Source organism: Pristis pectinata, chromosome 22, assembly GCF_009764475.1.
Source record: "Pristis pectinata isolate sPriPec2 chromosome 22, sPriPec2.1.pri, whole genome shotgun sequence".
NCBI lineage: Eukaryota > Metazoa > Chordata > Chondrichthyes > Rhinopristiformes > Pristidae > Pristis > Pristis pectinata.
The window spans coordinates 19,408,753-19,422,904 of NC_067426.1; the positions used below are offsets into that span (position 1 = coordinate 19,408,753).

A 14,152-nucleotide genomic window follows, 5' to 3' on the forward strand; every position below is an offset into this window, starting at 1 on the left:
TGCAGCAACCCCTCAGTTGTAAGTATATACTCCCTTTGGTAGAGAGACAAAACTTGTACAAAATATTCCAGATGCAGTCTCACCAGGGCCCTACATAATTGGATCAAAGTGTCTATACTTGTACTCAAATTCTCTTGAAATAAAGGCCAATGTACTGTTGGCCTTCCCAATTGCTTGCTGTAGCTGCTTAGTAAATTTCAACAATTCATGTATAAGGACACACAGTTCCTTCTGAACACCAACACCTTTCAGAATTTAACCATTTAAAAAATACTCTGTCTTTTTTGCCATAGTGGATGATTTCACATTATTTTCCATTTTCCATTAGTATGATTATGATTGAAGACTTTTCACATCCTTTGCAAAGTGCTTTTCCCTGATTTCCTTTCTTCCTTTTTAATATTTTTTGTGTGGGTCTTTCATTAGGGTCCTTACACACCTGACAACAGCCATTTAAGTGTGCTAATTTCTGTGCATCATTGTACTGAATCACATTCAGGCAAATTCTTTACAGATCCCTGGGATGTCATAAATGAACTGTTCAAACTAATCCTCTGACACAGTTAAATATTAACTTCCGCAAACATTTTTGTCAGGTTTACTTGCACTCTGCTATCCCTTCCCCCTTTCAAACAGGCACAGTGTGGCATATTTTGCAAACTGTTAACCTTAGAAGATGTTTTCACTGGTTGTGCTGGATCCTGAGAAGTACTTCCTGTGGAATAATCATCACTGGAAGAGGACGAGGGGACAGTCAAACCCCCACCCCCACCCCACCCACCATCAGCCCAGCAGCTCCCCCATCCCCATGCCCCATTCCTTTACTTAGTGAATTGTCACGTTGAAGAAATGCAAAATAGAGATCAAGAGTTGATCAAAAGAGGGATAAATAGATAGATATTTGGATATCTATTTATTAGTCACATGTACATCGAAACACTTCATCTTATGTTACTGAGAATGTGCTGGGGGCAGCCTGCAAGTGTCGCCACTCCTCCGGCGCTAACATAGCATGCCCACAGCTCCAACCTGTACGTCTTTGGAATGTGAGAGGAAACCGGAGCACCTGGCGGTAACTCACACAGACACAGGGAGGATGCACAAACTCCTTACAGACAGGGGCGGAATTGAACCCGGGTCGCTAGCGCTGTAATAGTGTTACGCTAACTGCTACTGCCTGGAAAGTTCCGAAAAACATGTACAGTATGATATCTTATCTCAGCCATTTCATAAAGCGATGGAAGGACTACAGTTGAGGGGGGTTCTGCCACTGGAGAGGGAGGGGCGGGGTCAGGCGAGGAAGCCCCTTAAATATTGTAAATATGGGATTGGGGTAGCACCCCAGGGAGCCACACGAGTCGCATCGGTGCTGTGGGTTTTTTATAAAGGGAACACTAATGATTGATCCGTACACGAATGTAAAGGTTTGCACTGTTTTATTGTTGTATATAGTTTGTTTTTTATGATAAATAAAGTGTATTTGGAATAAAAAAACTGTAAACTATTACAAGAGAGGCAGTTGAATTGATTCAAGAAGGAAAAGAAAGCATATGTAATGTTTAGGAAGCTAACCTCAAACTGTAAACTATATCAGCTCAGTTTTGCAAACAAAATACAATCACCAAGTATTTGTCATCCTTTTGTGTTTTCTATGATTGATGCATGATGATACTTCCTTTATATGTTGCCAGCTCTTATGTAAATATGGGTTTTTGGAACTGTGTTGAGAAAGCTGTTTGCTCTGTTTCAAAACTACCTCAGAAATAGTTTGCATCTTGGAAAGATTTTGGTTTAGCTGCCTTGTTGTGGATGGGGAGCAGTTTTAGAGAGTGCGGTGAGGGGTATGGGGTGAGTGTATTGTTAACAATGGATGAGTAGCTAGCATTGGTGTCATTTGTGCTCACTCTGCACAGAATGAATTGTTCTTTGTCTTTGGGTCTCTTTTCTCTCTGTGCCTCGTTGACATTTCACTCTTTTATTCTGAGTGAAATGTCAGAGGCACAGAGAGAAAAGAGTTAAAAATTCCTCCCAAAAACTGATGATTCAGATATTTTAAGGTGGAATTTTGACTCTATCAGTGGGATTGGCACTAGAAGTTAAACACTGTTATATTTCAGAACTTTCTTTCCAGCTGGCTTTGGATCACCAACAAGCCCGTATATATTACAGATTGTCCCCTCAACAAAACTGTAAATGGATGAGGCCCATGGTCTGGCACTTGCACCACTCACTAGCAACAGGCAACCAGCTTGAAAATTTACCCATTTATTGCTGCTGTTTGTTCACTCTTTGTTAACCAGATATCAATTCATGTTAACATCTCCCCAATCCTATGACCCCTGCTCTCCTGTTAATATCTCTTGTGTTGGCACCTTGTGGAATTTTGTCTGAAGGCTAAAAATGTTGCATCCACTGATTTTCCTATATCCATCTTTCTACACCCTCAAAAAGTTTCAATAAATATATACTATATTTTCCTCTTGCCTGATCATATTAAGAGGCTGTGAATTCTGAACTCTTCTCCAGTTTGTGTTAGCTCATATTGTGTTAGCACACAGTTTTACCTTGCTAGTATTCTTCAGGTGTTGTTGGTCAATAGGTCAATGTGGCGTAAGGTAGATGTCAAATCATCAGTTTATCCTCTCTGAAAGTTATCATGCAGCTAGAAGGTGCTGGAAAGATTTGAGGAATAAAATTCTTGAAGATTTTGCTATTTTGAACCTTTTAATTGCAAGGTATACCTCAATAAAATATGGGCTGTATATTCCTGTGAAGGCTTGATATGGAGGAACAGTGTGAAATCCATCAGTTTATGGCATGGCATTGCTGGGCAGACGTACCATGACTTGAAGCAAGTTCTAAATCTTAATGGCTTTTCCCATGAAGCTGTACACCTCTTGCCATTCATCAAAAAGAAACATATTGAAATGCACCACTACAGGAATTTCTCATCAATTTGCCCTTCATGCCTCCTGATGATTCATTTTGGTTTACCAATGTCTTCAATCTGTCAATTCTTTCCTGCCATACAGTCTTTGGAATGGCTCTCTAATATTAAACTATTTCCTGCAAAAGTCTTGAGATGTAGCCAATTGAGATGTCCAATTCTTTAAACAATGCCTTAGCAGCAATTAAGGGATAAAAAATGAGGAGATTAACTTGCAAATGCAACAAATTCCTATCCAATGTCTTAAGAGAACATATTCTAAATACAGAAATGAGCTATTCATGCAAAATCACACAAGGTCAACTCATTCTGCACACACAACTTGCTGCAATAGACTTGGCAATGAGGCAAGACTACATGATTATCTCTAATGTCTCTGTAACACGCATGAAAAAGACAGGATATGAATAAAATGGCAAAGAGGCAGAGAAAGAAAAGTGATTCCAAGTTTAAGAACAATTTATTCTGTGGCAATTGAGCATATTAACACCAAATCAAGGAATGCTTTACTTTTTAGTTATTTTCTTCCAATTTTCAGTATTAGGGAGGAAATCAGCCTCAAGATCTATAATGGGTCAGAAGAGTTAATGCCTTCATCAACATCTTCACTAAATTTTGTAATGCTGTTAAACCAGAACTACTAGCCTCCTTTCTCTGCTTCAAGCTGATTCTGACTTTCATTGATATAATCTGAGCACTCTGCAAAATTTTTCTTTTAATTCACAGAAGTACAGATGCTAAACCTAATTGATTACATTAAAAGTTTTAGTAAATGAGCTTTTCTTCTACACGAAAGAAAATCAGGGCCCAATTAAATATCCAATGCTTCACTGAGACAAATCTCTGGTCAAGAGACTAAGAATTGCAGCAAATCCATCTCCATCTTTTAGCTCCCACCTGTGTTCATTTGGAGAAATCCTACCCAGGTCCTTTGTCAACTTAAAACTCACCTACACACAACAATTTTGGAAGAGATAGAGAAGCTTTGCACCTATTACAAAGAAATTGCAGCGATTGTACAGAATCAGCATATTATTATTGTACAAATTACAATATCTTTGTTATCACCACTCAGTGCCAGTAGCCCCTTTGGATAATATCTGTCCAGAGTGATTAGGATATCTTGCTCAGAACTAGCTATGCGTCTCCATCCTGAGTCTCGGGTCTCAATTTGATAATACATTGAGTAAAGGGCATGTTATGCCTTCAGAACCAGTTTAGTCATCGTAAGGGATTCGGTTTTAGGTTTCCTTTCTTCCCAGCATGACCCTGAAGTTGTTCCTGGGAAAAGCATGAACCAGAAATGGGAAGGCATCCAACAGCAGTTTCAGTATTGCTGCAGATCTAAGAGGCATACAGGAGTATATTTTTAAAAAACTCCAAACGCTGTTGGTGGCCCCAGCTTGTATTGGACCATTATGCATAAAGCAGACCAACATAAAGAATGGGACCTAAAATAGACATTAGAATCCTGTTTTATGTATTTTAGGGACCTAATTCTTGTTTTATATTGAGATCTGGGAACCTGGGTAGTCTCCCATGCCAATGGGATGTAAAATCATAAGACATAAGAGTAGGAATGGGCTTAATGAGCCTTTCTACTTGCTCTGCCATTCAATAAGACCATATCTGCTCTGATCTTTTGTCCTAACTCTATGTTTCTGCCCTGTGCCTATAAACTTTAATTTTCAAAAGTTTGGAAATCTATCATGGCTTTGAATATAATGATTTGCATCCACAGTTATTTGGCATAGAGAAATCCAAAGATTCACAATTTTCCCTTGTCTTCATATTAAATGCCTTATGCTAAGGTCAGGACTGCCAGTTCTAGACTCCACCAGAAGACACATACTCATAGCATCTACTCCCTACATTTCTTTGGTTTCACTGTGATATACCTTTAAGGTCTCTAGAATTATGTTCATTTATTCATACCCAATTACATAACAAAGTTATTATGGCCAAAAAGCAGAAAACTGCAAATGTTCAAAATCTGAAGTAAAAACAAAAACTGATGCAAATATTCAGTTGGACAGGCAGCATCTGCAGAGGAGTTGCAGAGAAGGGTGTGGGGTGGAGAGAACAAAAGGAATGCTTGTGATAAGCTGGAGGCCAAGAGAAACTGAACTAACTGAGACAAAGTGATGAAGACTTGCTTGTTAACTGATCTGTCCAAAGCAGGTGTAATTAGAGGGAGATGAATGGGAGTTCAGGAACTATAGAACATAGCAATTTTTGAAGATCTGAAATATAAGCCAATGGTGGAAATACCCAACAGATAAACAGCACCCGTGGAGAGAGAAAAACTGAGTTAAACTTAGAGGTTGATGACCTTGCAGCAGAACTGGCCGTGAACATCAAAAAACTGCAGCTGCTGGTCAGTCCTGACAGGAACTTGAATGGTTGGTTATCTGAAGTCACTGCAACATCCAGCTAAAAAAATGACCTGTTCTAAAGAGTCAAGGAACTTCTGATTAGGAGAGGAGTTTGCAAAGTGGTGAAATGATCAGTGTCATTTATTGTTATCCTTCATCTCTCTGAAGCAAACCACAAATAGTAAATCTGAAATCCATTCAAAATCTAAGTAGAAAAGATATTTTCGGCTGAGATCGAAACCAGTACTTTAATCCTAGGTATTATATTTGGTGCTTGCCAACCTTGAAATAGTCACTCAATTCATGTTAACAGAAATAAATATTAAAGCAACATGTATTCATGTGATGTTTATCTTTTCTGCATCCCACAGCTTCGTATGTGCCAAAGAAAAACGAAAAACAGTCATTCCTTTACAATGTTAATAGAAAGTGGGTACCATTATAGACATGGATGGAAAAACAAACACGGAGCCCATGCCCAGATGGGGTTTCTGTTGATTGCACTTCCAATGAGTTTACATTGCACAATGGATATATGCCATTATGATAAAATAGATAGCTTTGTAGAAAAAAAAGATCATAATCAAATTTTGAAGATTATTTATGATTTTGGGTAGGAGGCTGCTTCACCTGTATATATCATGTAATGCACTTGTTCCCTCATGAACTGTAAAGCACCCCTCCAGAAAAAAAAGTATAGTTGTTCTGTAGTAATCAGTCATTTTGTCAAGTTTGACAATATCTCAATTTTCAATTAAGCTATTATTTTTACCATTAATGAATATATTGAAGCCTTAAAGGTTTGGCTTTGTTAAACCATAAGAGGAGCTTTTGGCTTTCAAGTTCTTTGAGCATTCCTCATATATTTGGCTCCAATAGTGGCAAGAGGAATCAGATTCTCAATCAATGTATCATTTGCAGGTCTGCAGATAGTAAGAAAAAGTGCAGTCTGTCTGATATCTGTTAAAAGTTAACTTGGTTGTGGTCTTTCTGGATATTCTAGTTCACCCCCCACCCTCCTGATATTGCAACAGTAGTAAATTTCAAAATAAACAAGTTAGACCAATACCCGAGGAACAAAGCTGTATAATATTAAAGTAATAAATATTAAAAACAATGCTCCATCTTTCATTCTCATTGCTTCTGTTATCTTTGAAAAATACACAAATGCGAGTGTTAACAATGAGCTATTTTGAACAAATATCTCCCTTCATGGTAGGAGACAGTAAAAGCATCTGTGTTCTCTTCAGCTGTCCCTTCTGGTTGAGGATGAGTTGCTCCCACTCCATTTCTGTGGGTAGTGAGATGGATGAATCCATAAACTCTGCCACAGGTGAACAGTGGGTGAGCAGGAAGTATGCAATGAGGTACACTCTTTCCCTAGTTTTACTGCGATTTGCATGCTCCTCACAAGGAGACTTGTTTTTGGTGTATTCCGAGATGTTCCCTCTCCATTTTGATTGGTCATGGACCAGGGATTCCCATGAGATAGCAACGATTTTACCTTTCTTCAATGGGGTTTTAAGAACATCCTTGAAGCATTTTCTCTGTCTCCTGGTAGTCTTTTGCTATGAGAGTTGCCATGGTTCTGGACTTCTCAGCTCTGCATCTAACCTGTTGAGCCCCAGAATAATTTTGTAAGTTTCAATATGATCTCCTCTCATTCTGCTAAACTCTGGTGAAGACAGGGCTTATCTAGGCTGATCGAGTGAAGCTGAGGGTGTTGCTCTGGAAGAGGATGTCATAGGGTCATACAGCACGAAAACAGGCCTTTCAGTCCAACTGGTCCATGCCGACCAAGATGCCCCATTCAATCTAGAACCATTTTCCAGCATTTGGCCCATAACATTCCAAACCTTTCCAATCCATGTAACTGTCCAACTGTCTTTTAAAAGTTGTTTTGGAAGATTATGCAAACAAAGCATTGGTTATATCTTTCTAGCGCTTTGAAGTATCTCCTGTAGGTAGTGCATGACTCTGAAGAATTTAGAAGGACAAGTATCATCAGTTAGGTAGATCATGTGTTTGGTATCGGGTTTAAGATCAAATAGTAGAAAATCAGAGAACAACAGGAAGGACAAACTTAAAACAGTCACTATTACTATTGGAAAGGTATTTAGTCAAACTAATCAGAAAAGATTGAAATGACCCTGGCCTTAATGGTCCCAAACCTGGAGTCAAAGAAATAGATGCAGACACAAGATTGCGAGGGACTTGAAAGGATGTTTCCCTTCATAGGAGAGTCCAAAACTAGGGGCATAATATCAGAATAAAGGGTCACCCATTTAAGGAGGAGTTTCTTTTCTCACAGGATCCTGAATATTTGGAATTATTAACACTAAAGGACTGTGGAGTCTCCGTCAATGCATACATTGATAAACAAATTTTGGATTATGGAAGAATCAATACTTTATGGAGAATAAGCGACAAAGTGCAATTGTGATTAGGATCAGATCAGATTAGACACAATGTAGTTACATCATCACTCTTATTGGATGATCCAGAAGACCTGGAAAATAAAGTACATAAGATCAGAGTAGATCAAGAGCATACGGCCTCTGAAGCCTGCTGTCCATTCAATAAGGTCGTGGCCTCTGCTCCTCTTTCCTGCCTGATCTTCATAACCCTTAACTCCCTTTCTGAGCAAAAATTTATCTCAGCTTTGAATATATTCAATGACACCATATACTCAGCTCTCTGGTGTAGAGAATTCCAAGAATAACAACCTTGGAAAGAGGAACTTCCTCTTCACTTCCATCTTAAATAGTCTTTCCCTATACACCCCAACCCCACACTCAATTGTTATGTCTACAGACTTGTCAATCTTCTCCCCAAACAACTCCACCCTATATTATATACTTAACCAACATTCCGAAATGACACCTCCTCCAACTAACTATACCTGACTGATTTTTTTGAATATCACTCGCCATGATCTTTTTACTCTGCCATCCTGAGCTACACTCCATCTCAATTATCTACCCCATGACACTACCCCCCCCCCCCATATATTATAAAGTATAACTGCCAGAAGTCTCAAACAAAACTAGCCATTCTCCTCCAGTGTACTTTCATTATATCATGTCTTTTCAGGCACTATACAGATTTTTTAGCTCAGAATGCTTATTGACAAATTGGCTTCAGCCAATGAGTTGCAGGTCAGTGGGGAATGGGTGTGGGTGTAATTGGGCTCATAGTAAATGATATATTGCATTACAAAGTCAATTTACTTAAATTGACACTGTTTTCGAAAGAGCAGAGAAAATAGAATACAATTGAAGCCATAATATCTCCTCCCAGTAAAAGCAGGATAATTAGAACAAATTTTCTGCGTAAGGTCGATATTAGTCACGTACAGCAGTGCAGTTACCAGGCTTGATGGTAACCAGACTAATTCAAGAGAATTAATCCTCTCCACTCTTGGTGGGAATGGTGTTGTGACTATGTACAGCCTTGTGAAAATTTGGGTCAGACCACATCAAGATCAGGCTTGCTCCTTCTATTAACTTAAAGTCATAATGAAATCGGAAGCATAGCAACATTGTCAGTGAAGTAAATTTTCTCGACACAATAGGGATCATTTCAATCACTGTTGATACTGAGGGCAAAGAGCCAAGGGGAATAGAGACATATCAGGAAGGAAGTGGACCTCATTGCACCTGTTTTATAGTCACTAATGTGCATGAGGAGCAATTTGATGGAAAAATGTCTCATGACCAAAATAAGAGGTCTGACCCACCACTCCTATGTCACTCTGCACAGTGGGTGCATCAACTGCCTGCAGTTCTAAGATCATCTCAACGTCCAGTAGGGCCATGTATAGTTACAAATTAGAGGGCAGAGAAAAAAAACAAGCAAGCTATAAAAATCTTTTATTTAATTTTCTTCTAAATTCAAATAAAAAAACAATTCTTTGTTCATTTGACAAGGTTTCCCAGTTATTAAAATGTGTTACATGTTCAATCAGCATTTTCCAACATGATTCACAATCAATTGTCACAGTATCTGACTGAAAAAGACACAGCAAGGACGAAGGGGGATATGCAGTTTACATAAGGAAAGGCCAACTCATAAACCACGAGCAGCATGGGCTTTAACAAGATATTTCACTGTGATTCAATGTTTCCTTCACTGCTGTTTGCCATTGTCATTAATTGGTTGTTACTGGACATGTTTCCCCTGATGAAGCAGTGCTGAAGAAAGTGAAAGATTAACAGCACTTTACCAATTTTGAAAGGTTTCCCCCCATCCCCCCCTCTATATTTCACCACCCAACACAATTGGTCACTTTACAAGGAACTGACACTGTGACAAGTAGTGAGGACAACGCGGAGCAAATTCCACAATGGGCCTTGGAGCAAATAACTAACGTGTTATTACAGCATGAGACATGTAGAATAAAGGTATTGTAGTAGACCTCATCATCCTGTACATTCTATTTTGTTCTTGCAAGTTTAAAATCAATTTTCCTCCTGCAAGAAACAAATGGAGTTTCGCACTGACAGTATTATCTAATCCTTCCCAGGAGGGATGTGAAGAAAGGCCTTGTGCTGGTGAACCTAATAAATGGAAGCTACTAAAGGAGGAGTAGAAGGTGGTGGAGGGTATTAAGAGGGCAAGCGGGTTCTTATTAATGTACCACACTGATAGAAATATTTAACAGTTAAAATTACAATGTCAATGTTTGTTTAGAATGATCGACTTTAAAAATATCTCTGTGAATGACACATGGACACAGTTGGAGCATCATGAGGAATACAACAGCTTGGAGATTTGTTTTTTTAAAACAAATTACATTTTAATCAATTGAAATTTTTACAGGAATTTGGCAGTGAAGCTTACGTAACTCTTTGACATCAAAGATCAATGATGACACCCAGGAAGCTACAATTTTAGAGTGTTATACCAGATATGCTAACTCATTACAATAGGATAACAAAAATATATCCCACAATTGTGAGATCTCATCTGCAGTTTGAAAAATACATCATAAACATGAAATGTCCATCACCACAATGTTTATACTTGAGGCTAACTCTTTATATTTACAATATATATGCTTTCACATCGTGGAGATCCTGAGTACAATACCAATAAATGAAAAATAAAACTGACTATATTAGATGCACAAAAATAGTAATGGAAAAAAGACAACTCATTGCAAGAAATGTTCTTGTTTTTCTGTAATAATGTAAGTGAAAATCTTTGATTGAGTATAATGTACATTTCTGGCTTTATACCCAAGTAAAGGTATTCAAAAACATTAGTAAACAAGTGAAAATATACCCCAAGAAAGTTATGTTGGTTTAGTAAATCAGTCAGAGGAAGTCAGAAATATTTAAATCACTCTTTTTACCATATCTTCAGGTGTAGAAATGTAATGTCTCTACAAATAATTAGTCAGGCCAATGACCATCAAATTTGGAAGCTCAGTAAAAATGTAATCCAACTTAATAGAAACCAGTGTTCTCCCAATGGTACTGCAAAGAAAAGCACTGCTTCCTTGCTTAATTTCATCATGTGCTAATCAAGGAAAATACTTGCTAAAAAAAAGGGCATAAACAAGTTATTTTTTAAAAAGAATTGGACAGTTATTAGGGCCACTAAAATTTTAAATCTAGTAAGCCGAGTAGTACTTTGGTAGCTGGGCATGCAAGATCACTGAGTTGTTACCCTATGATACAATATTTTATACACATCCATAATACAATGCTTTCAAGGTTGCAAATCATGATATGATACCAGCACACCATGATTCTAAAAATACACAAGTTCTGTGCATGCTGATAATCTTAAAGAATATGGAAATCCTTGATCACATCAGGATGTGCTGGTACCATTTGTGGCAATAAAATGATTCCTCCACTGAGATATTAGACAAAAATGGTGCAAACTTATGATGTGTAACAGGGAAGGATGTTTCAGTGGAATTACACAGTAATATTTAAAGAAGAAAGCAATGTTCTTTTAATTACTGGAGGCAGGTCCCCCTCCACAGAAGAAAATAATGTTTAGTTATGAGCAATGAATTCTTCCATATACTTCATGAGCACCATAAATAGCAATCTATTTGCCATTCCGTGTGTGAATACTATATATTGAAAAACCTGCTGGAAATCTGAAACGATTGAATTGAGATTTAAACAAAAATGACAATTACAGAAATGAGCAAATGATCCTAAAATATCACACATTCTGACATACTGAAATATATATAGACTGGCTGGTGACCCAGTATACAGTCCAACAGTCAATAGAGTTTGGTTAGATGAAGTGAAAGCATGTATGACTTTCAGATCCCAGAAGGAACATGTTGAGCGGTATAAACAAAGAAGAAAAGATTGTTTCGGGCAATATCCAAACAAGTGTAGAATAAAATTAAGGCAATATTGAACTCTTCATGCTTGGCTTTAACAGCCTGTTTCATTGTTAGGTCAGAAGAGGATAATGGCACAACGTTCTTTAGTCCAAAGCAGCCAATAGTATATGTTCATGGACAGATCTTTTCTGTCTTTTCTGGTCCTTTCCTATATTCTGTACTTCTGAGTTTGTCTAGGAATGTTGAGTCTCTTTAGATCTCCTTAAGTGTTATTTGATAGCCTCCACATATGTCCTTTATCTCCACCAAAAATGCGGCATGATTACAGTAATGCTGCACAATGTTATCATCCATGTTCACCAAGATTCTGCAGGAGGCAAATTGGAAAATGATGTTAAATAGAGGTCATTAATTGTGGTCTAAACTACCAATGTGCGAAAATAATTGCACCACAAGAACTCCACCTACCTGAGTCATGGAGAGAACATTTAAAATTACTACGACTATGCACCAGAAGTTGGGAGGTGGAATTAATTTAAAGTTTATTTTTGTGCACCAGTGGGCTCAATGGCCTCTTACTGTGCCATAAATTTCCATGATTCTATTTTTGGACAACCTTTAATTCCCTGTGAAGCCGTCTTTGTAGAAGACAGCAAAGTTTCTGAAATCACGGCTTTCTGCCTGTGACCAGTGCTAATACCACTTGGTAGGGAGCCAGGAGGAAGCCTGCTTCCAAGAAGGTGGCACAGACAATAGGCAGTTCTTATCTTCTGTGGAATGATACCTCGAACTAGCAATTTGGTTCTTCAGTCTCTTTGGCTTAGAATTCAACCTCGCCTGTCACTGTAGCAAAACCACTGCCACACCAATTGCTCACCTGTTTGGAAACTAGAGTTAAAATAACCTGACTGGTTTACAATATTTATTGTATCTAAAATTAAATACAAAATTCATTCCAATGAACTGGGAACACCTGTTTTGTGTTCTTGAGATGAGTCATTGAGTAAGGAGCAAAAAATCAGTGCTCAAATCAGCAATGATCACATTCCAATCCAATCACGAACAGGCATTCCAAGGCCTTTAATGATTTAAGAATATTTACTTCCTCTTATTCAGTTGCTATTCCTTTTGTTTTGCATTGCTTTAATATTAAAATAATCAAATACATAAATCATATTTAATGAAGGCTTTGACATGACATTTTTTATTAGTGGATTGAACAAAACAGCTTCAGGAACATTTAAAACTAATGTTAATCTCCTGTTTTACCTTTTGTTCAATGTGTAAAATGTTTCATCTTTGGCATTATATGAATGCAGCACATATCAGAACATGCAAATGTAAAAATTCAACAAAGATATTATTATGAAGTGTAAATTCCAAGTTCAAAGCAATCTTTGAAATCAAAAACAATCATTGCAATCGTAACACAACAGCTCCCTAGTAATCAGCATGAAAATCATTTCAAAGAAATTATCATGACCATTTCCAGATCTATGATAGCTGGGAACCTTTACAGAGCACTGTACTTTACAATGATGTTAGACTTTGGCTTTTCATTTATGCCAACACAGGGTAATAATCTGGGAATAAAATCAAGCAGATTAGATGCTGGTGAGCAGTGTGCCCTGCCTTGAGTAGGCAGGTTAAGAATACTGTGGCTTAGCAGTATTCTAAGAGTACAACAACAAATAGCAAGCAGTGAGCTTTAAAAATGTCTGACTGGAAACTACACTATTAATGGAGAAATACAACAAAAAAAACAGGTCATTTGGCCCGTCCACTTTATGTTGCCATTTATTCTTCATTGAAGTAAAATCCTCATCGCATTCTTATCCCTTTCTCTCAGCATTTTATGTTCCTTTCCTTTAACTATCTAAAATATTCCTATATGTTCAATTACTATATCCAAGCCTTCATTACATTGGCTCACCATCCTCTGTGTTCAACTGTTTCAATGACACTGAGTTTGTAACTTATGAGATTTAATCAAACAGCTTTGTCCCCTCATTTTAAATCTTTAAGTCACTGGAAATAAACTGTACCTATCCCCTCTATCATGACTCCTCATATTTATCGTGTAACACCAATTATTATCCTCTCCAGACTGGTGCACAGTGACTGTATTGTAGACTATTTACACAAAATGCACTGCTCTCACTTGCCCAGGTTACTCCAACCCATTTCCCAAATTCACTATGGACTCCCCTCCAAGTCGCATACCATCCTGACTTGAAAATACATCACCGTCACCGAATCTAAATCATGGAACTTCCTCCCAATAGTAGAATGGGAGTACCCTCACCAGAAGGACTGCAGTGGTTCTAGAAGGTGGCTTACCACTGCCTTCTCAAGAGCATTAAGGAATGAGCAATAAATTCTGGCCTTACCCAGATGACAAAAATGAGTTACAAAAATAATTCAGATTATTTTCTTTAAGATCAATTGTTCATAGTTGTTAAATACTGGTACAAATTCAGGAACTAACTGAAAGGAAATTCAGTTCTGGTG

General features: G+C 37.8%; 1 protein-coding gene across 2 annotated transcripts in view; it reads right to left on the bottom strand.

Moving 5' to 3' along the window:
- Positions 1-9,215: 9,215 nt before the first annotated feature.
- The window catches only part of LOC127581675 (grainyhead-like protein 3 homolog), a 92,065-nt gene continuing 87,128 nt past the window's right edge, over positions 9,216-14,152 (bottom strand). For both annotated transcript variants that reach the window (XM_052036277.1, XM_052036276.1), the window contains exon 16: positions 9,216-12,008. In XM_052036277.1, the coding sequence (XP_051892237.1) occupies positions 11,894-12,008 (115 nt within the window). In that variant the 3' untranslated portion in view covers positions 9,216-11,893. The remainder of the gene's footprint in view (positions 12,009-14,152) is intronic.